The sequence below is a fragment of the Barbus barbus genome (assembly GCF_936440315.1).
Source record: "Barbus barbus genome assembly, chromosome: 28".
NCBI lineage: Eukaryota > Metazoa > Chordata > Actinopteri > Cypriniformes > Cyprinidae > Barbus > Barbus barbus.
The window spans coordinates 17,405,076-17,429,466 of NC_136756.1; the positions used below are offsets into that span (position 1 = coordinate 17,405,076).

Sequence of the window (24,391 nt, forward strand, 5' to 3'; positions counted from 1 at the left end):
AAAAATGTTCTGTACAGTTTTTTTTGTCTCTCTCTCTCTTTGTCTCTGACCAGTCCTCTCAGCTGTTGGTCTGAAATCTGAGGTTTGTAGTTTGGATTAATTGAAAATCATAGAAATCACCTTCTCTGGTCTGATTTCCTGTCTGTTCTCAGGAGGGTGATATCTCAAGCCCTTGATGAACAACTTCACTCTCACGTCCTACGCTTTTCCCGAGTGAAGTAGGAGTCCTGAACACTCCGATCGGCTATGTTCTGTGATTCTTGAGCCCATCTGCAAAGGTGCATTATGGGTCTGAGAAGGAATCATCAAGATTGTCCATCACTTCTGTTAACTCTATAAAGAGAAAAAAGAAAAAGACAGAATGAGATATATTGTCAATAATGTCGTCCTGTACTTTTTTTTATTTTATTGCTATTGATATTTATATTACATATTTAAATCTTTTATTTATATAGAGTGGTGGCCAAGATAATTAGAACACTAGTATTTTCACCAGCTAAAAAATGGTTTTAAGTCAGTTATTTCTATCTTTTTCTGTAGTGTGTCAGTAGGAAATATAAGTTTAAATTTTCAAACATTTATTTTGCCATTAATTGTAATAATCCAGTGAGATTTTTACAAGGAGTATAACAACAGCCAGTGCTCCAGACAGAGATCTGATCTCCTCATCATCCAGTCTGTCTGGAATGACAGAACAAACTGAAACAGACTAATCCAGAAGAACTGAGGCAACGTCTCCAAGATGCTCCAAGTAATTTATTACCTACAAGTAATTACAAACAATATGAATATATATATATATATATATATATATATATATATATATATATATATATATATATATATATATATATATATATATATATATACATATATACATACATACATACATTATATATATATATATATATATATATATATATATATATATGTATGTATACACGCATTGTGCTGTCAAAGGATTAATCACAATTAATCTCATTAAAAATAAAAGTTTTTGTTTACGTGTACTGTATATATTTATGTAAATATAAATACACACACACGCATGTATATATTTCAGAAAAATATGGTATGTTTATATATTAAATATATTTATATATAATATAAATTATATGAATATAAATACAGACATGTAAATATTTTCAAAATATGTACTTATGTGTGTGCATTCATATATACATAACTATACACAGAACACGTATATTATGCAAACAAAAACATTTATTTTGGATGCAATTAATCGTTTGACAGCACTAATATATATATATATATATATATATATATATATAATAGTAAAAGTATATATTTTAATATATTCATATAGTTTAGAATGTTTTTTATATTTTATAAGGTTAAACTAAAATAAAAAATAGCATTATTATTTTTATTATTATTTGTGTTATTATTAATTAGGACTATTATAATAAAAACTTTTAATTTTTTAAATAATGTTATGCCCACACACACATTAATATTTTCTAATTCATATATTTATATTGTTTAGGATGTTTTTTATTTTTAAAAGCAATTTTCACGTTTCATGTTTTTCACTTGTAAATAAAAAAATTAAATAAAAAATAAAGAGCGAAAGAGAAAACCACACAAAATTTGCAACGGATCACCATGCATTTTTCTTTATGGAAAAGAGCAGCTTTGACATTTTGTAACTGAACAGAACCAAGGATGACCATGAAACAAATGAGGAAAACAAAATGAGACAAAACAGGGGCTGGACTTACTCAGAGTCAGGTGACACTTCAGAGACACTTTGAGAGGTTGCAGAGAGAGGAGGCGGGGAAGGGGAGGGGCCCGCCGAGGCAGCGACAGGGTTAGGGGGCGGGGTTAAGACAGAGGAGCTGAAGGAGGCAAGTATGGAGGAGAGGATATCCAGGTGTTCACTAGAGGGTGGGCGACTGGACGGGGCTCCAGGTGCAGCTGCAGATGGCGGGTACCTACATGGGGGAGCGGAGTCTAGGCGACCACGGTGAGAGGCCAGGGTTTCCTGGGGTTCCTCTGTGATTGGTGGAGGGGGTGAGGAGGGTGGGTGTGGCTCAGGGTGTGAGAGCTGTCGGGGCGGCAGGGTTCTCAGCCACTCCCTGCAGGGCTGCGCTCCACCGTTAGATTCCAACTGCTCCCGAGACCGACTGCTCATAAGAGCCCCTCCGAGGTGCTCTCGAGAGGCCTGTTGCCTTGTTAGAGTGTTAAGCTGCGTTCTCGAACCACTTAACGAACCCTCCACCCCCATTAAACCCACCATACCCCCCCTGCCCACCAGATCTTCCCTGGAGGCATGGATACTGTGAACGGGGCCCAGCCTCTCTCTGGACCCACCCAGGTGTTCGGCACCAAGCTCGCGTCGTCTCGGCAGCAGGTCGAGGTTGTCACGAGAACGCTGGCGTCGCGAAAGCGAATCCAGGTGTTCACGGGAAGAGTATCGGGAAGCAGGTTGGGACAGTGAGCCAGTGCCGGAGTACATACGACCATAGGAAGCGGCTGGGACGCCTCTGTGACCCAATGTGGAGGTCCTGTACCAAGACATCTCGCTGGGAGCGCGACCCATGGCAGACAGGCCCTGCAGAGCAGGAGGGCAGCCCAGACGATTCTTTAGGATTCCTGAGAAATGGATGCAGAGGGGTTTAGTATGGCTTACTTGCACCGATATTAAAATTCTGCCAGTACATGAAAACCAATAACTATTTTCATATAAAAGCAGATAACCAATAAATTAAGATTAACAGAATTATAATATTTCATTTGTAAAATATTTTCTTAATAAAAATTAAATGAAAATACAATTATTTTATTTCTAAATTATTTCTAAATTAAGAAATACTGTAAAATGCTACAAGTGAATTTAGACATCACAGCCTTATAATGTGCATTGTGAAAAATGGATTTTGAGATTCACTACAAAATAAAAATAGGGGAAACAAACAAAAAAATTATAATAATATTGGCCAGTGTTATTTTAATATCATTGAGCTACTGTTATAGCTTATATTAATATTTTGAATTAGGTTTTGTTTTTATATTTACAGTTTTTATTTTAATTTTAATTAAAGTTATAGTAATTGAGTTGTGCATTTTTGCCATTTTTATTAATTTTTTTAACATGAGAGCATAGTTTTATTAACAGTTTTAGTTATTTTAGTACATCAAGTTAAACCAATGAAAATGAGAAACGTAACCTTGGCAACTAGCTGAATAAAAAGTTAGATGAAAAAATAAGTTTAATATTTTAAAATATTTTATTTTTATTTCTGTTGATTTAAGTCAATTATGTTCAATTAATATTTTATTTTATTTCAGTTCATTACTTACTATGACTTCAGTTTTAGTTAACTATAATAATATCAATAACAACCCAGATAACAGGCAGTAGCCATTATAGTGTGTAGTGTTGTTAAATTAGTTTTTAAGCTTCTAAAAGTTTAGCTTTACGTAAGCATTTGATGACGGCAGAAGTCATCTAAATTAAAAAAAAAAAGAATAAGAAGGAATAAGTATCATTGCTGGCCAATATTGGATAATATTTTAAATAAATGTGTGTGCCTCACCCTTGCGGTGTCTGTGTGTGAGTCCGTTCTCATCTCCACTGGTCAGGGCTGCTTCTGGCTGGTTGTTATTAGCTGCATCCTTGCTGTAGTCGCCCCCTAGGCGGCGCTCTGAGCCCCATTTCTGCAGTGAGTGTGCCTCACAGCCTTCCAGTGCTGGCCAATAGGAGAGCAGGTCATTGCCATCCAGATCTGACACATAAACAATTCCATACACTAACAGTTGGGTATCACAAACTAAGTTTCTTCACTCCTTTGGCTTCAATAACAATAACTCATGGACAACTGCAACAATAATATCGGTACCTTTTTCACCATTGTGGGTGGGCTCTGTGAGCAAACGTTCGCCGTGACCAGTCCGTTTGAAGCGCCGCTGGATGCGTCCACGCAGGCGCACATTGTCTTCGCTCTCTGATGAAGGGATGGACAAACTCCGCTCCTCTTCCAGCGAGAGATCAGAATCTGAGTCTGAGTCCTCACCTGACAGACAACCAGAAGAATAGATAAACTAAATGACACTAATTCTGACATGACATGGTCACAAACACTAGAATTAAAGAATGAAGAATAAAGAATGACCAGTGAGCAGTTAAGGAGTGTGTGTAAGTGTGAATACGTACATGCATGCAGGTTATTGTGTGTTAGTGTACCTCCGTTGCGGTGAAACATTGCCACGTCCAGGTCAGTTGCCCCTGTGTGACCAAGAGTGTGCTCTAGAGTCTGCCGTGCCAAGAGATTCTCCCTGAGAAAAACATATACGCCAACTTTACTCAGGCTTTCAGTTTGCTACATACAGATGCATACAGTAGGTAGACAACAAAAATGTATTTTAACAAAAATTTTTACGTTTTCACAGTTCAGTTTACAAATGATGTATAATGTACAATATTAAAATAAGAAAGTGATATACAATCTATTTTAATACAAAATACACTGCTCAAAAGTATGTGGTCTCTATTTATTTTAATGTTGTTGAAAAAACTCTTATGCTCATCAAGGCTGCATTTATTTGGTCAAAAATATGGTAAATACAGTAATATTGTAAAATATTATTACAATTTATATAACTGTTTTCTATTTGAACATATTTTAAAATGTATTTTTTTTCGTGTGTTGGCAACGCTGAATTTTCAGCAGCCGTTGCTCCAGTCTTCAGTGTCACATGATCCTTCAAAGTCATTCTAATATGCTGATTTTGTGATCAAAAACATTTACTTTGGTGGAACATCATTTATTTGAAATAGATTTCTTGTGAAAGTCTTTACTGTCACTTTTGATCAATTTAAATGCATAAAATAATAAAAGATTAATTAAATAATAAATTTAAATAAATAAACAAACAAATCTCACTAACCCTAAACAGTAGTGTATATTATAAGCATAAGAATTTGAGTGAATAGTATAATACTATAATACAGCTATAAAACTTTACATGAATTAAAATGACACTATTTGTTATGAATTAACAATGAACATATTTATAACATTTATTAAAATTAATATATATTTATAATAACATAGCATAGTAAAAAAATACAGTAAAATACCTAGTTCATTGTTAGTTCATCCCACCTTATTTTAAAATATCACCAATATTTTTCCTACACATATCATACCTTATTTATTTTCAAATGTGCTTATTTTTAGGTATACATCATTTTAAGAATTGTGAATCTGAAACTGATGTGTTGATGTGTTGACAGACCTAGCACTGCTGACTGAAGAGATGGTTGAAGTTCCGAGTGTGATTCGGTGTAATCCGCTCTGCTCCAGCAGGGAGGCGCTATTGTAGGGGTTTTGGCCCTGCACACATACAGCAGGTTACAAATCCACATGCTTATTTTCACTCCATGAGGTCAAATATGGGTTTGTGTTAAAGATGTGTGTGTAAAACTGTGCATGTGTCGGGGGTCATATGATAATATGTATGTTTGTGTTCACTAACTGTAATCTGTGGAGGTCTGGAAGGTTCCTCACTGGGGCTTTTCTTGCCCAGACAGGCCAGTTTCCAGGCCTCCTGCACCTCAGAGTTCAGGATAGTAAAAACCAACAGTACAGCCAATCCCTGAGACACGTGAGTAAGAGAACGATATTATGCTACATATTATTTAGAACACAACTGTCAAAGTGTACAGGGTAAAAAAATGCAAAAATGACAATGACGAACTCAAGCACACAAACACGCACCAAAGAGGAGATGAGTAAGAGCCAGTGCACACTTACCTGTACGCAACAGAGAACAATGAACAGGTAGTGGAACGCCAGGACACTGTTATTAACAGCCATAAGACCAAACAACCAAACACATGAACTCAATAATAACAGGAGGAAGGCACTGCGGATAGTAGAACTGAGAGATAGAGAGAGAGAAATAGAATAAAAGGAATTAATGTAGAATAAAGAGATAAATTCTGTGCTGAAAATTTGACTCAATTTGACGCTAGAAACACATGCAGAGAAGAAGCACCATTATACCCAGTATAACTTTCACAATCTTTGGAAAATAATATAATATAATATCATTTTTGGTTGGGGTGTAAAGAAAAAATGCTAACTTTGGTTTTAAAACGTCTTCGTTTGTTTTGAAGGTGAGTAAATTATGACAGAACTTTCATTTTTTGGGGTCACCTAAATAATATTCATGATGATGAATTTATGTTTCCCCTCCCACTTTCCATATTGATTGTTCCTGAACACATGCATGTCGTACTCACATCACGGGCAGCTTCTTTATCTCCTTCTGAGTGGGGTTGCATGTCATACGCAGGACCATTAAAAACATCCCACCATTCATCTGTAAACAGAGAGATTTGTCAATTTAGACAATCATTACAGTACTTCACACATCCAGAGAGAGAATTACAAAGACAAATAAAAACCCTTAAATGGGGCAAACAACACAAACACACTGAAGAGCACAGTACCAGGATGACGACGCTAACTGGTCCTGCAAAGCTCCACATGAGCTTATCGTACATGGAGATCCAGCAGAAATCTGGGTTGCCATACCCCTCTGGATCCAACCCGACCGCCAGCCCTGCAGCACACATACATGTCACAGAGTATATCTGCATGAAAGTGTGTGTGTGTGAGTGAGTGAGTGTGTTCACATACCTGTAATGATAGCAGGGACTCCCCAGCCAATAGCATAGTAGAATCTCATGGCTCCATAGTTGATGTTTCTCGCTTCTGTTTGCATACGGTAAATATGAAGAGCTTCCACAAACAGCCACGCAAATGCCGACATAAAGAAGTAATGGAGCAGAATCGCAACCACCGTGCACAGGAACTGCACCAATCAGAGAGAATCAGACAGAATGAACCAATTAGACCAGAGAAAAGACAATAACAGCATATTGCATGCATAAAAAAAAACATTAGTTTTATACTACATTAAAAGAATATTTCTTTCTATTGTGTTCTTGGCCTGATAAAAGTGGGAGATGCTGTGGCTTTGTTGTATGCACAAGTGTTCTGAGATGTGGTGCTCATTTGGGTGTAGTGAGTTTAAATCCAGCTTAAATCATTTCCCGATCTCATTCCCACCACTTCCTGAATGCTCTCTGCAGTGCATGTCCAAAAAACAGAATCTAAGGTCTAAAATCAATACATGCCAGCAAAGACAATGTTCGAGAGAGAAGATGAATTATGAATGAACACATACTCTATCACATACACACTCACATCCCAGTACAGCGGTTGAAATGAATGAACTCAGCAGTAACAGGCTTTTAGTGTGAGTGGTTTGCACTCCTGAGAATAACGTCTGTTAAAAATGGTGTTAACCTGCTTTAGAAAGAGAACTAATGTGTGAGTGTCTGTCTGAGGACGAGAGAGATACAGAGAGAGTGTCTGTGTCAAGAAAAGTGTTTAATAACGTCTGGTTCCCAGCTCACTGTGTAGTGTAAGTGGCTTTTGTACCATATTGCGCTAATGGCTGAAATGTCAGTTTCTGAATGATAAATCATATTCAAGCTGCCAAGTGCTTTATCCTGACAATCAGCTCGCTTTCTACTGAACTATTCATGATCTTTAATACCTGCTGTTACACTTGCCTTTATAAAAGCTTTTAAATATAAAGTGGCTCTAAATGTCTAATACCACTGTAAAAAACGGGGAGTTTTTCTATTCAAAATGGAAAATAAACAAAGCTGAAGCTTCTAAAACAAAGAAAAATAACTGATCATATAATGAATTTTATTTACTATATATATGTGTGTGTGTGTGTAATACTTACTGTTTATATTTAATATTATTATATTTAACATTATATACATTATTTAAATATACAATGCTTGTATTTTTTAAATTTTTTACTATATATATATATATATATATATATATATATATATATATATATATATATATATATATATATATAGAGAGAGAGAGAGAATTTTTTAAAAAATTATATATTTATATAATGTTTGAATCAACACTGTATTGTATAAATGTTTCTATTACAATATAATTAAAAATGTAATTTATTCTGATGGCAAAGCTGAATTTTCAGCAGTCATTACTCCAGTCTTCAGCGTCACATATCATTCTAATATGCTGAATTGCTGCTCAAGAAACATTTATTATTATTATTATTATCATCAGTGTTGATTATTAACAGTTGTGCTGCTTAATATTTTTTTGAAAGCCATGATACATTTTCTTTCAAAATTCTTAAATAGAAAGTTCAAAAGAACAGCATTTATATGAAATAGAAATACTTCAAAATTATAAATGTCTTTTCATGTTACTTTTAAACAATTTAATGCAGATTTATTTATTTATTATTAAAAAATTTATGTGCTGTATCTATTTATTCTATTTTGGACTCCAATCTACAAATAACAATGTACGTTCAACACAAAGGAAACTATACAGATTGTGCTTGTCTCTTACAGTGTTTTTTTCTTCGAGCCCACCCAAACTTTCTTTGTCTGTCTCACTAACCCACATTTAGATTCAGACACAGACAGACATCTCTCTTCTCTGACCTGTTGTTCCGTCTGGTTGATGCCCAGCAGGTATGTGAGGTGGGAGAGGAGCGTAGCGGCAGCCATGTTGGAATGAATGCTGCGTGTGTTTGATTTCAGTCCCCTCAGGCACGATAAAACCACCACTGTTAGCAACAATGCCGCCATGGAAACTGAGAGCGAGGAGTACGTTACTATGGCGAGGGTCTCCAGGTCACCCTCTAACTGCTGCTTAGCAAACAGAGAGAGAGAGAAGGGAAAACATATCAGCAACGGCGCCTATGTAGTATTAGATTCTTGAAAAACGTGAATATTTCTTGTAAAGAATAGCTTTTCAGTGATGTGGCCTTGATAGTTCTTTGTTCTGTATGTGTGTGTGTGCGCATGTACATCACCTCTCTCTGTGAACTGTCCATAAGGACTCCAAACGTTCCCAGTCTGTGGCACTGACAGCGAACATGTGAAGTGTTCCTATAGACCACACTACAGTCCCTCACAGTCCAGCAGCCTCCTGCTGATACACTGAACACACACATTCAGAGCATTTACTGGTTATTCCTTACAAGAAGAATACAGACTACCATTCAAAGGTCTGCCATCTGTAAGATTTTTTAATGCTTTTGAAAGAAGTCAAATACACTCAACAAAGCTGCATTAATATGATCAAATATAAAGCAGTAATAATGTGAAATATTTTTACAATTTTAAATAACTGTTTTCTAATTTAATATATTTTGAAATAAAATGTATTCCTGTGATGACAAAGCTGAATTTTCAGCAGCCATTACAGTGCAGGCTTCAGTGTCACACAATCCTTCATATACAACCCGAAATGTTGGGACATTTTTTGGTGTCATTTTTTGGTTTGACTAAATAACTACACGCACGTGCCCTGCTCACTCCAAAGTCCCCACGCCAAGGGGATAAGGATGATCACTGGATGATACATGTTGAAAACTGGTCTCACTGTTTAATATTTTGTGGAAACCTTGATAGATTATAATTACTGTATCAAGGTAAGGTAGATTAAAAAAAGAAAGAAAGATTTCTATTTCAAATAAATGCTGTTTGTTTTACTTTGTTTATTAATGAATCCTGAAGAAGGTATCACGATTTCCATGAAAACATTAAGCCGTTTTATTAACTGTTTTAAAAATGTATAATAATAAGAACCATTATTAAAGGTGGAGTATGTCATTTTAAAACTGAGTCGGGGCCGAGTACCAAAACAAACTTGTAGCCAATCAGCAGTAAGGGGCGTGTCTACTCATGATATGAAAGAGAGAGTGACAAAAAGGTAAAAATGGCGGATAAAAAAGACCCGTGTAAATATCGGATCAGCTTTCCAGCGCTGGAGAGAACTCAAGGAGCGGAAGGCCTGCGATCGGACGCCGAGGTTGCTATGGTTCTTCTCGATAGGTTAGTAACACCGTTTCTACACCGGATGCGCTGCGATGCAACAGCTAAAGTCTGCCTACACTGGACACAATAAAGCGACCATTGAAAATAATTTGAAATTTGTGTCAGTACGTCATAAATAGAACGCGGCAGCAGTTCTCTGTTGGAGATTTGTTGCGCTGCGCAGCATCCAGTGTAGACACTGGGTGCGTCTCAATCAGCTCCCTAGCTCCCGAGCTCGTGACTAAGTTGATCGTGTACACGAATTTGGTCACTGGTAAGTTCCCTGACTCACTGCACGTTGTGACAGTGATGATCACTTGAATTCCAGTGACATGATTACGTACAGCGTCAAAGGACAACATTGTAGAACATCACCACTTGAATTAATAAACAACAGACAGAACCAATCTTTTTGATATAATTTTTTATTCTCTTTAAACACATCGTTTTGCTTTGTTTCACAGAACTAATCGTTACCTGGGTTGCATAGATTACGTATGTGTGGGGCATTATCAAAACAGGGGCGAGACCCTTTTGGGGTAGGGGCGTGTTTGTTTTGGAGATGTTGGCTTCCAGAAATTGCTTACTCCACCTTTAATAATTGAGCAACAAATCAGCGTATTAGAGACTGAATTATTCCAACCTATTGACCAGCAGTGCAATGTAATGGTTTGGTCAACCGATGGTGCTTTAAAGGGATAGTTCACCTCAAAAATTAACATTTTGTCATCATTTACTCCATGTGGTTCCAAACCTGTGGGTGTTTCTTTCTTATGTTGAACATAAAAGATGATATTTTAAAGAATGCTGGTAATCAAACAGTTGATGGTCCCCATTGGCTTCCATAGTATTTCTTTCCCCTTCTTTGTAAGTCAGTGGGGACCACAACTGTTTGATTTTTCAAAATTCTTCAAAATATCTTCTGAGTTCAACATAAGAAAGAAACTTATACAGGTTTGGAACAACATGAGAGTGAGTAAATGATGGCAGAATTTTTATTTTTTTTAAGGTGAATTATTCCTTTAACAGTGGTTTTGTTTGTCCTTGAGACATGATATTGAGTAAACAAAGACAGCAAACACAGACTTACGGGCTGCTGTGATTCCACTGCACACACAGTGGTTTGCTGCGGTTGCTGGTCTCTAGAAGACGGAACTCCAGCAGGACCGGAGTGTCCAGAAAACCCTCCACGAATGTCTGGTTATTGTACACAGAAACACTCACGACAGGCGAGTTCAATACAGGGTGTCTGGGTAACCTGCAGAGAAGCACATGGATTATTAGAAAGACAATCACACTCCCAGATCACAGTGATCCGTGTGTTGTCTATTTCTTTCTAACCTAATGCCACGACGGTCTGTGTGGTATTTAGGGGGAAGTGCGGCCCCTAGGCTTCGATAAATGAGGAGGATGACAATGGAGACTGGTGCCTCTTGCAGTGACAAAGAACGCCGCGCTGCTGTTGCTTCTAACGTCTGATTGGCCAACAGGTTCACAGGGCCAGCAGGAGATGGAGCTGAAACTAAACACAGATTTATTGCTCAATGCTTTTAAGCCTTGTAAATGGGTTTAAAGACTGTGTATATGTGATACATACAGAAGTTGCGCTGTGACACTAGTGCAGTAGGGGGCAGCACAACATGTGTGTGAGCGTCCCAAAGCACTTGACCTCGGAACAGAGTACTGTGATACCGTGGAAAACGTCGCCGCACGTGTGTGTGGTTGTCAACGCGATCCAGAGTCATGACTGCAAAATACAAACACACACACTGTGTGAACTACAGGATTATTTTAATAGATCTGCTCTCTGTAGTGCTGCAGTTTTTCTGCTGATTCTACCCGAGGTGTACTCTGCAGGTGTTAGTCTCACATTGATCTTTCTCAACTGCACCTCACACTGCACATGACAGATTATTTCCAATATTTACTTTTTCCCACCATCAGCTGACTAAGACGCTCTCTCCTCCAAAGTGAAAGTGCTATGCTTGTCACACACAAAATGAATATTTACTGGATTGAAGCAACTTAATATGCCACACATTATTTTACAAAAAACATAAAAAATAAAATATATAAAATACAAGTAATATAACTATTAATAAGTAGGGCTGGGTATTGTAACCAATTCTGCGATTCGATTCGATTCTTATTTTTATGGTTTCGATTCGATTCGATTTCGATTCGATTTCGATTCGATTCGATTCGATTCGATATCGATTAGCTATCAATATTTCATTTAAAATGTTAGTTTTGCAGACATGGGATCCATATTTTGATATAAACGCTGGTAACTGACTCTCATACTTAAGTTTATTACTGAAATACACATCTACATTAATAATAGGGTGCACACAGTTGTTTTTTTTAGTGGAGCAATTCGAAAGATAAGTGAAGTGACATTCAGCCAAGTATGGTGACCCATACTCGGAATTCGTGCTCTGCATTTAACCCATCCAACGTGCACACACACAGCAGTGAAAACACACACACACACACACACACACACACACAGCAGTGAACACACACAGCAGTGAACACACACACCGTGGCCAAGCCTCCTCTGGGTGAACCGCCTTCTTGATCATGGTGTCTCCCCTGCCAGGTAAGTATATCTATAGATGGTGACACCTTCAGGACAAGAGGTGAATATTCATATCCTCTTATGTGAAGCAGGCCCATTAAGAATCGATTCGGGGATTTCCCGAATTATATAATTTACTAAGATTTGTTTAAAGTGAGGATTGATGTTTAAATATCCTTCATGAACAAATATAAATAAATCAACAGAAATGCTTCAAAGACTGTTGCAATGAAAAACATTTTATCTGAAATCAATTTTCAGAGGTCAGTCAAGTTAATCTGAGACTAACATGGCTCTTTGCACTCCCTCAAAACCCACCAGAAATCATTCAGATATGCTGAACACTTCCTATTATGATTTGTATTTTCTTTGATAAAGAACAGCATTTATTTGAACTTTTTTTTTTAATCTATGAAAATAAGAATTTAAAAATCAATTGAATGCATCCTTGCTGAATAAAAGTAATTATTTCTTCTGTATGTTTGTTGTGTATTGATGCTGACCTATGTTTGGGGCGACGAGTGCCACAGGATTGAGGTAGGTCTGTTTCATGTTCTGGGCGAGTATGCGGACGTACTGCTCCAACAGATCGGCCAATCCCGCCGCTCCAGTCTGACCTGAACTTTGACTCCTCCACAACGCAGCGCTGCCCGGACCCAACAAAACACTACAGCCTCGCAACACATTCTGCGGAGAGAGACAGACCAAAGCAACGCGTTAATCAACTGGTCTTGTCAAGCTCAATAAAATTTGAATGTCAAATTTCCAGCTATTCATCAGTTCCCTAAGGTAATATACACCTCATTGAAATGTGCATCCTGAGTAGCTGTCAAACCGAAGCCTGACTGGAGGCTCTCAAAGGTCAGGAGGCGAGACAGCAGCCGCTCAGCTATCAGAAGGTCATTTCCATAGAGACGGATTGTTGCCTCTGTGACATCACGAAGCTTATGGGCCAGTTTTTTCTCAATGATGGTGTTGAGTTCTGTCTCATTTCTTTCTAAGGCCTCCAGCTACACACACACATTGAAAAAATTGTTATGTAATACAGACAAGCAGCTCCAAAACTGTGTAAAAGTTATGGATCTTAGGCCTGTTTCACACATCCTGTGTCAACATGAGCTATGCATAATGCATATTCAATTTATGACAATTAAGCAGTTTGTAACTTTTGAGTTTTGGTTCAGTTTTGTGTAGAATAATGATTTTTGGATATTATATAAATACAATTAAGACATGAGATAATTTGCAAAGTACAAATCCTAAGAAACACTTCTTAATGTATGGGCTCTATTAAAATAAATATTATGGATGTTGAATGATATTGGATTTTTTAAATGTATTGGTCAATTTTGAATATTAACAAAATGCATGCTCATTTCTGCTATATTTAAATTTTAAATAAGCTTTGCTGTAACAATACGTCATGCATACAAAAAAAAAAAAAAAACAGTAATAACTTAGTAAGAGTAAATCAATCCAAAATCAATTCAAAATGAAAATGCATTTGAATGCAGCACATTTTAATGTTGAAATGCCAAAATTCATTTTAAAATCACTAATTTAAATTTTATTTTATTAAAATCTTCAATGTAGGAAGTTAGAACCCAGAAAAAGTTTCTGACAAAAGTGTATGCAATAGGCCTTATTATAGTAAATGTGGAGGTATAGTTTCTCACAGCTGTGTTTAGCTCCACAAAAGGAGGAGAGGTGCAGTTGTACAGATCAGGGTCGAGCCAAACTCTCTCTCCATCACAGTGCCGAATCGCAGTTCCTTGGAAAAAGAGATGAACGAATGCATTAGATGGACTTCAGAAAAGACACAGAAAAGACACAGATGTGACTCTACAGACTCACTCACCTACGGATCCTTTGGGACAGGGGACAGCAGCAGGCAGGTTGAACTTTGTTCTGGGCCACCAGATTGCTGATGTTATGATCTTCGGACAGCCATCATAGATTACTAAGAAAAGCGGGTGAGGAAATGATTAACAATTGTGGAGAGAACATGAAAGGATTAATGGCTGGATGAATGGGTATTTACTGTACCTTCACAGCCTGTTTGTGTGACCTCAGCAAATGGATTGTCACACATGTTACACTGTCTGCCAATCACTCCAGGTCGGCACTGGCACTGGCCGCTCTCGGGGTCACATGACCTTGAGAAGGAGCCCACTGGATAGCAATCACATGGCAGGCAGACATCACTGCCCCGCCGTCGGTAATGAAACTCCTGACGCACACAAAAACATCCATATTAACACATGCATTTACAACACAAACTGATGAAAATCACAAAGCATAGTGGTTATAATATAATAGCAAGAATAATAAACCAAATTCCTTCATATATTTCAAAAGCCTGATAAGATTGTGTGTGTTCATGTTTTCCTTTGGGATCGGAGTATAATATACAGATAATCAAAAGCCTGATGTACAGCGTGAGGGTGAGTAAAGCTTTATTATAGCACCCCAGAGTGAAGAACACATTTCTCTAATCTCTTAATTACACTTAAACACACACACATACACACACAAACCAATTAACACTTCCCAGACCAGCTATACTGTATGAACAATTATATGTGAACATGGGCATTCGCTCCTATAAAAAGAACCAAATCAAAAGAACATGTGAATTTGACTATAACCATTTAAAGACTGGAAGGTATTATCTGTACATACTGGCAAAATGCATACTGTATACAGGAAAGTGCAATATAACATGCTACTATTAAGAGAAATTTGTGCACCTTCATAACCTAAAATACCTGTATTTAAAGCTGTAGTGCTTTGGCAGGAAATTCAGGAAATCTCCAATTCCTATTCTCACTAGTTTCTCCATTATTTTGTATAATCTATATACCATATTAATAATAAAATTGAAAATAAAGTAAAGCTGGAATGTGCCTATTAAATGTAAAATGTGTCTAAAAAGCTCTAATTGCTAAAAATGCATTGTCGATTCACCACAGGCTGATCCTGAAAAACTCTGTTTTTACTCTCCTGAAACTCTGAGAAGGTCAGGAACATGAAATTTTCTCTGAGGAGCATAACGCTCCACATGTTTATGAAGCTGCTGTTTGTTGGAACAGCTTTTACTGTGACTGCTGATCCTTACTGAAACAGTATGTTTGTGTTATTATGGTATAGCGTGTGTAGAGTAGACATGCTTTAAGAGGGTTTAAGAGCAGACAAATCAGTTAAAATACAGATTAAACATTGATCCCGATCCCAAACTTTTTGGTAGTGCACATGTATGTAGTGAATCTGTGATTTTCTTTATTTATTCATTTTTTTGGATGACCTACTCATTTAACACACAGTATAACGGTATGCATGCACCTTGCAGTGGCAGTGTCCAGTGGTCTTATTGCAGTCGGTGTCAAAGCCTTTACTGGCTTCACAGTGGCAGGGTCCACATGTCGGGCTGCCCCACCACCCACGAGGACATTGCTGTTCGACCCTACAAACACACACACACACACAGTTAGATTTGATCAAATACCTATGTATCTAGGGCAGATCTGACATGGAGAGCGAGATAGCGTGACGCAAAGAGAGAGAGAGATGGAGCCAACAGATAAAAGAGAGCAGATGAGATTGCCGCTGTTGTGAAGGATTTGGCTGAGCGTGTGTGAGTTTGAGGTAGGGGTTGAATTAGGGTCACATGAGTCACAGTCTGTCGGTAAACTTAAGTCTACTTTCATCCGTTCAAAGCCACCAAACCTTAAGCACATACACATACATGCAGCTAAACAGAACAAATGCATCATTAACATGAACACAAACTTATTCGCCATACACATCCAGTCTTTCAGATAAGCTTTGAACACTGGATTAGTGAGACAGGAAACTCTCACACATGCACACAAATTTAGCCGTAAATCTTTGTCCATCTCTCACTGATTATCTTACTGGTACATTTTGCTTCTCAATTTATTAGAGATTATATCAGAATAAATGTAACTGGGCTACAGGACAGATAAGGTATGCGGTAGAAATCCTTTTTTCAGTATTTTTGTCTTGTTTCCTAACTTTCCTGAAAGTAAATTATTTTTGTAGCATATTATAATTTTTTGTCAGGCATAAACCTGACTAAATTTAGTTGGGTTTCTGATTAAGACAAGGGGAAACATATTGGAAAATATATAAATAAAAAAATAAAAAGAAACTATTTTTCCTACATTTATCTTCTTTTAACTATGTTTAAATATTGCTACTGAGAAGCGAAAAACAATATATACTATAATATTAAGAAAAAAAATTTCAGCACAGTAATGATTCAGTAGTGATGTGTGTGTGTTCATTCGTGCTCATGTAATACATGCATACATGTGGTGTGTATTAATGTGTACCTGTGTTGGCAGTACTGGCCATAGTGATTGTCCTCACAATCACAAATATATCCATGTGAGGAGCTGGGTTTCCTGTGACACTTTGCTTGATTTTCACATGGGTTCAGCTGACAAGCATCCATACAGCTTTTACCATAGAATCCTGTAAATGAAAAATGTAAACTCTGTAACAACACAATATTTTTTCAATGTTAAAGTATTTTCTCAGCCACTCTTAGGTTAATTTCAGTGAAAAGTATAAACACTGTAACTGCTATCACAGAGTAGGCTCAACCAATAATGTGAGTTTGGGGCGTGGCTATCTGTTTGAGCGACCAATGGCAGGTGTAGGGAGTGTTCAGGGAGCTGATTGTATACCAGAAAGACTTTAAAAGAGTCATGAAAAATCAAGTTTTCTGTGATCTTTTGAGATTTCAGAGCCCAAAAAAGATTATCCACTGAAAAAAGATTTTTTATGACCGATCACATCAATTCACCTTCGACAGTCTGAGTGACACGTTTCAGTGTAAACTGTTTTGCAAACCTAAAACAATGTAATGCTGGATGAGGCAGTGCCAAATTTATTGGATATGACAGCAAACCCTCAGCTTGTTACTCATTTCAGGTGGCTTAAAGGAACAGAAGCAAAAAAAAAAAACTGAATGAACTGAAAGTATTTCACTCTCTACACAAAACAGCCAATAAAACAGCATAGCCTTGATCTTTCCTTCACCAGAGTCATATAGAAAGCCTCCATCTACAGGACAAGTGATCAAAAGACACACTTCCTCTCTCTCTCTCCTTCAGCAGGGAGATGGTTGAACTACTGTGCAAAAGTGTGTGCAAAGCCTATCAAGATGAATGAAGAAAATCAGAAATGGAATGCAGTAATACAACCACATGATCTTCTGATGAAGCCTTCCCCTGCTTTGAATGCTATAGAAGTCACTACAGGTCAGGATTGGAATAAAGCCCTCAGAAAAAGCAACTTTATTCAGCACAGATTCAACTAGCATGCTGCAGTAATGAGACTTATTAAAATTGTTAAATTATGTATGGGAATCTAACAAACAACATGCATGAAGAAGAGATATTTCTGTTCTTAAATTTAGGCACTCTTAAGAACTCTGTGTGTGAGAGAGAGAGAGAGAGAGAGAGAGAGATGTTGTACGTGTGGGTTTACTCTACCAGGAGGAGGTCTGAGAAATTAATTCAGAGTTTATGAGGGGAGGCTTTGATTTCTCTTTCTGCACAGCACTATAAATAACACTGGGCTGATGCAACTTTAATGGCATGATAATGAAGTGAACGAGTCTGTATCTTCATTTAGACGTGATGGGAGCTCATACCAACACAAGCACTTGTAAATGTATATCATGTACTCTGTGTGGGTGACCTGTCAGGCTGTTAACAGAAACCACTGACATGCTCTATGTATTATTAATAAACATATAGACTGTACAGACGTCTGACACCACACTGAAAACTGAAAAAAAATATGTGGGATTCAATAACTTGATAAGTACAAATCAATAAATCAATAAGGAAATAAGTAAAATTTTAGTATACTGAACATTTTAAAACAAAAAGAAAGAAGAAAGTACAATTTTGTGCTTCTAAGTCTAATCAAAAAAGGAAATTTGTGATTGATCATGTGAACTCCTTTGTGCTGATGGTAAGACGGTTCTTCCACTGAAGCACAATCATGCTGGAGAACATGATTATCAATTTTACAAAAACTTGTAGAGTTCATGCAGCTCGAATAGTGATGCCATTAAAGCACACCTAACACTAAAATTTTCAATTCAACTCTTCATTAAAATTCTTATGCTGATAATATAAATTGTGAGGAAAAAAGCATGAAATTAAAAAGTAACATAGATCTTCACATAGACTCTTGGACCCCATTGTATGTATGTGTACAAAACATTTTAATTCTGTACATTTTGTAGCCAACAATCATAATTCACATCTTACCTGGTTCACAAACACAGGTGTGTCGATCCCATTCATCGGTGCATTGGCTGTGGGAGGGACAAGGGGAGGAGTTACACGGGTTGCCAACATTACAGCCAGTTTCCACCTTGATGGTTCTAGAAGGGCGTGGCAACGCAGGGGAATCAGGACGCACCCCCAGACGCACCCCCTGAGGACACATACCGGAACATATAACAAACACAAATTTATCAAAAGCCTTGTTGAGCATCATAGACTTCTTTAAAAAATACTAAAAAGTAAATTATTAAAAATGTCTAATAAATTAAATGGAAATAATAAATGCTTTGCTGACTGCACATTTGAAGGAACTTTTATATTATGTCGGTTCTCTAAGTTCTCATTAATTATTCAACTAATTGTCTGCTTACATCACAGGAGGCTGCAGAAGCAGAAGTGTGGTGAGCACAGTTGAGATCATATCAGGTTACTATAAAAACAGAACACAAGAAATGACTGAAAGTTACAAAAAAGACGCACCTGAATGCAGCCACGTATCCCATTTTGCACCTCTCCTGACCCTAAAACTCCACCTACATGTAGGTGCTTCACCTTTACACCATTAATCTCATTCCCAACAATGACTGTTCCCTGTGACAGAGAGAGATTTGAAGAGAGGCGGAGAAAGAAAATGGAGGGAAAGTGAGGTTAGATTAGTTGATTTAAGTTATATTGCATGTAAGTCAGTGTTCAATCACTAAACCAGTGATCTGTGTCTGATTTGTAGTGTAATCCAGAAAGATTAGGATCTGATATTCCAATATTCCAGATTAAGGATTACAACACGGGATTATAACAGTCATTCAGCGACATAATAGGGGTTAGAGGACCACTTATGTGTGGGCGTATGTGTTTGTGTATACCTGATACAGTCCAAAGTCCAGTCGGACTGTAGCAATATATCGAGTCTCTCTGCCACTCCTGACATCGCGGAGCTCGAGCTGTAGGTCATGCCAGCGTCCATCACACACCTGAACCTGATCCAGTCTCAACCTGACCGGCCGAGTCGAACCCCGTGCCACAGAAAACACCAACTGACCCGAAACCACCTGGAATTAGAAACATACACACCAGGGTTTTTAATAATGAACCTTTTCTCAATTTCTGTGAATGTTTGTATAGGATATGAGAGTTATACTTGATCATCTAAGTATCTGGAGCCTTTGGAGTTCAGCGCAGAATTGTCTACTTCAAAGTGTTATGGGAAATCAAGCTAGTTTTATTTAATTTACACTGTGCTTCTAGTGAAAATTAGTGTTTTCTACTCCAAAAGAGATCATGTTTTCCTTTCATCAGGCTCTTAATGATTTAAAACATTTCTTGGAATATTTGAAGGCAAACAAGCCCAGGTTTTTCCTTAATGCCAGAGAGCATTAGAAAGGTACAGCTTTTACACAGGAGGAAAAACTTGGTTTATAATTTATGGAGGTTTCAGTCCTTTGATTCTACTTTCCTTTAATGAACATTTCTGTCATTGTTTTATTTAAATGAAAATGAAATAGTTATGAAAAATAGTAATACATTTAGAAACTACAGCTGAAACAATTGTAATTAAAATAAAAATTGAAATAACTTCCTCTTTCCACCAATTAGATTATGTAAGAAAGAAAATTAAAAACTAAAAAATCTTGACATTAAATTAAATTCAAATGTAAATAAAATTCAATCAAATTTAAAACGTATGTAAATGTAAACATAAATTTAAAAATTGTCTAAATTAATTCTGCTTTGCTGGCGAAACATTTCACCTTATATATAATAAAATAAATAAATAAAATAAATAAATAAACAAATAAATAAATACATCAGTACAAGAAAGAAAGTCAAATAATTCAAAATGTCAATTTAAATGATTTTTTATTAGTAATCAGAATAAAACACAGGCTACAAACTTGAAAGGGTTGAACTTTTTCTAGTGATTTCTTTTCCTTTCTGTGTGTATTTCTGTGTGTAACATGCTACTCAGTGTGTTTGTAAGCGTGTATACCTGAAAGATCAAGTTGGTGTACTGTCCAGCTTGAGCCTGCAGGAGAACCCCCTCTTTTGATCTGGTGCGGAACACCAGTCCCATGTACCAGGGTGTAGTGATGGTGACATCATTCTTCAGGTCCCACCACAGTGCACTGTTTCCAAGGAAACGATGGGGGTGGGACATCACTGTGAAAGAATCATTACAACAATACCGTCATCAGTGGTGTCATCATGACATTAACATTTAGTAATAGTTCCTGTTTGATACTGGCATTCTGATTTAATATTCACTAAAAGATCAAAAGAGAAATATTGCATGTATTAATGAGTTTTGTATTTTTATGTGGGTCTCACCTAAGTTGCAGTCCTTTCCTCCAAATCCAACAGGGCAGTCACAGGAGTACGTTTCCCAGCTCACCCTACATGTGCCACCATTCTGGCACGGGTTTGATTTACAGAAAGGCAGTTTGGCACTGCAACCTAATATAGACACAGAGCATTACCTCACAACTGCTGCAGCCAATCACAGAAACATCACGATCCCCATAATAGCCAATAATAGGCAGAGAATAACCATAAATGCTCTCAAAATTAGTATACAGTATACTACCATTCAAAAGTTTGGGGTCGGTAAGACTTTTTTAAAAACAAGTGTCTTATGCTCACCCTTTATTTGATTAAAATTCCTGTAAAAACAGTAAAATTATGATCTACTTTTACCATTTAAAATGTAATTTATTCATGTGATGGCAAAGCCATTACTCCGGTCTTCAGTGTCACATGATCCTACATAAATCATTCTAATATGCTGATTTGCTGCTCAAGAAATATTTCTTATTGTTATAAATGTTGAAAACAGTTGTTCCGCTTAATATTTTTTAGGAAACTGTAATTCTTGAATTTAAAGTTTAAAAGATCATCATTTCATCATTTAAATGTTTTTTTTCACAATAATTAATTTATTTTAAACCGAAAATTCTTACTCCAAACTTTGGAATGGTAGTGTATGTGACAATCACACACACCGGGTAAAGTGCCATTATTAGCGATGAATCCTGCCATGTCCACTGGTCTGTTATCAATATGCAGGTCTTTCATGCAGCCAATAAATTCTCTTGTAGTAAACGGGAAGTTCTCAGGCAGGTTAGGAACTCCACCCAAAAACAACGGGCCAGTCAGATCCAAAGACCTGTGAGAAAGAAAAAAATACAGAAGGAAAGAATGAGAAAGTTGCTAAATGTGTTCTCCTGAGCAAAACCAACATGAACATATAAAGGTGTATACAGTATATTAGATTGTGGATGCTCACTTTTTGCTGCTGGTCTGTCTTCCCTGTGCAGCACAGCTGTAGTTGCCGAGCTGAATGCCAAACCTCAGCGAAACAGCTGTGTCACAGTCATCTACACTCAAGACTGCGACCTTCTCATCAGACGGACCCTGAACGTCACCGCTCACACTGCGCTTTGGCTAGATACGAGCACAAATGTGTCCTCATAAGTACACAAACACAAAGCACACAACTACATTCTGAATACATAAAAACGACTGTTACCAAATTAGGATGCAAACTGCTTCTTTAGCGTACTTGCTCACCTTGTTATAGTAATGGATGTGAATGGTGTGCCAGTTGCCATCACTTACTCCGCCAGGCAGGTATGGACTCACCTGAGTAGATGATTCACCTGTGCAAAGGTCACACAGAGAAGTCGATATTACAGAGACAAAATTAGACTGAATTATCAGAATTACCCATTACATTGTAGAACCATAGATTTGTCCAGGATTTATTTCAACTTTCTGAACAAACAAATTCACTCTTATTTTTACCTGTGGAGTATTTAAGAACCATTTGTCCGTCCAGTATCTCCAAAGCAAGGAAGTCGTGCTTCTCATTAAACCGACCGTTGTAGAAGAGCAAACCATTACTTTCCAATGTGGCAAACCTACAAAACACATTTAATTCTCATCAAAGATCTGGAATGACTCAGAACAGGGGCATTTAGAGTTAGAGTATAATGTGATACACTCAGCATAAAATGATCTCTAAAGTAATTCCATTCGATTTCCAGTCATCCTGGGAAGTTTTCATGGCAGGGGTTCAGCAAACAGTACCCATTAAAACTTTCAAAGTCAAAAAGTATGCACACTTATAGTAACATCGATGGATTCTTATATGTGTACTCCACATTTCTGTAGAGAAAGTTATTATTCATGTAAATCTTTCATTAAATTATGAACTTTCCACATTTCAGCAGCAAAGCACCCTCTTAAGATGCATATAAGATGAAAGCCAGAATAACAATCTTTCTTTTTGCAACATAAATTTATAGCTGGCATGCCTCTGGATGTCCTCTCTGGAGACTCACTTTAAAACAGCTTTTAGTTTGGTCCAGACACAATGCTGACAAAAGGCCTGAGCTGTGAGAGAGATGGACCTTGTTTACACTCCACTGAGCAAAGACTTTTAGATTAAAAGAGTTTTTTATAGGATGTGGTCAGTCTGTAAATTGCACACTGTAGCACAATGGTTATCTTTCCGTGCAGAGAGGCAAGACTTTAACCGAGAGAAAGAGAAGGATTTAATATTCTGCCGTGTCTAGGGAGATGAGAGAAGGTTGTGCCCTTTCTGGATGTGTTGATATTTGACCATGTTAATAAATAAAATAGCTCTGTTTTAGTCACCCTGGAGATTACAACACACAACCATTATATTACCTCTGTGCCACAGCAACCAAACCCTGACCAATCGCATCAAACACATGACCAGAAAATAGCACTCACAAGGGGAAGTGGAAAAAACTAAACAGGATGAAAAAAGAGAAAGAGAGTGCTAAGGAGCTTTCCTTATGAGAGAGCATGAAAGAGAGAGCAGAGAATATAAGAAACAGATCACGGAGGAGAAAATAAGATTTATGATATTTTCACATTATAAAATATTAAAAAGTATAGGTAAGAGTGAGTAATATTTTATATTATTACTATTTTAAAATAATTTCTACTATCTGATCTGTCTCTGCCATAATTTTGGCCTTGACATGACCTAAGAATAAGATCAGATGTGTGTACTCACGAAAGAGAGATGGAGAGGTGGAATCGTTGACGGAGCCCCCTGAACATCATGAATGATTTTGGCGGGAAGGATCTGGTAGTGACAGAGCAATATGGCTTCTCATAACCTCCTGCAGGACACTCACACCTGAAACCCCCTCCGGAGAGCTCACGACATGTACCGCCGTTACGACAAACGCCAGCCACACACTGGCCACCACGCCGGTCGAACTCACACCGCTCGCCTGAGACAGACAGAGAAAACAGGTCATTTAAAATATATAAAAATCACATACACATGACAAAACAAATACACATGCACAGGTCGATATACACTTCAATTCAATCATACTCCATTACATTATTTAAAGATGAAAATTGTACTGCACTGCAAAAATGAGGAGCTGATCATTTTAAAGATAATAAATACACTAATTTATAACAGTGTTACATATAATCTTCAGCAAAGCCGAAGCATTTCAAATGTTTTATTTTTTCGGCATTTAAAATGCTTGATTTTAGTTTTTATTTTAT

At 37.2% G+C, this 24,391-nt stretch overlaps 1 protein-coding gene across 1 annotated transcript in view; it reads right to left on the reverse strand.

The window, feature by feature from the left end:
- Positions 1-305: 305 nt before the first annotated feature.
- The window catches only part of LOC306847785 (cadherin EGF LAG seven-pass G-type receptor 3-like), a gene marked incomplete at its 3' end in the record, with an annotated part of 45,746 nt that continues 21,660 nt past the window's right edge, over positions 306-24,391 (reverse strand). The window contains exons 4-36 of the mRNA XM_079381935.1: positions 23,880-24,102; positions 22,637-22,752; positions 22,403-22,491; positions 22,119-22,276; positions 21,835-21,998; positions 21,164-21,289; positions 20,826-20,995; positions 19,702-19,887; positions 19,319-19,429; positions 18,821-18,989; positions 16,865-17,006; positions 15,852-15,972; positions 14,556-14,739; positions 14,368-14,469; positions 14,186-14,280; positions 13,310-13,519; positions 13,013-13,196; positions 11,526-11,675; positions 11,270-11,450; positions 11,019-11,186; positions 8,923-9,049; positions 8,549-8,755; positions 6,672-6,846; positions 6,482-6,594; positions 6,272-6,351; positions 5,781-5,907; positions 5,503-5,622; positions 5,263-5,360; positions 4,178-4,299; positions 3,864-4,037; positions 3,561-3,749; positions 1,743-2,616; positions 306-333 (exon numbers count right to left, since the gene is read on the reverse strand). Coding sequence (XP_079238061.1) covers positions 306-333; positions 1,743-2,616; positions 3,561-3,749; positions 3,864-4,037; positions 4,178-4,299; positions 5,263-5,360; positions 5,503-5,622; positions 5,781-5,907; positions 6,272-6,351; positions 6,482-6,594; positions 6,672-6,846; positions 8,549-8,755; positions 8,923-9,049; positions 11,019-11,186; positions 11,270-11,450; positions 11,526-11,675; positions 13,013-13,196; positions 13,310-13,519; positions 14,186-14,280; positions 14,368-14,469; positions 14,556-14,739; positions 15,852-15,972; positions 16,865-17,006; positions 18,821-18,989; positions 19,319-19,429; positions 19,702-19,887; positions 20,826-20,995; positions 21,164-21,289; positions 21,835-21,998; positions 22,119-22,276; positions 22,403-22,491; positions 22,637-22,752; positions 23,880-24,102 — 5,483 coding nt within the window. The remainder of the gene's footprint in view (positions 334-1,742; positions 2,617-3,560; positions 3,750-3,863; positions 4,038-4,177; positions 4,300-5,262; positions 5,361-5,502; positions 5,623-5,780; positions 5,908-6,271; positions 6,352-6,481; positions 6,595-6,671; positions 6,847-8,548; positions 8,756-8,922; positions 9,050-11,018; positions 11,187-11,269; positions 11,451-11,525; positions 11,676-13,012; positions 13,197-13,309; positions 13,520-14,185; positions 14,281-14,367; positions 14,470-14,555; positions 14,740-15,851; positions 15,973-16,864; positions 17,007-18,820; positions 18,990-19,318; positions 19,430-19,701; positions 19,888-20,825; positions 20,996-21,163; positions 21,290-21,834; positions 21,999-22,118; positions 22,277-22,402; positions 22,492-22,636; positions 22,753-23,879; positions 24,103-24,391) is intronic.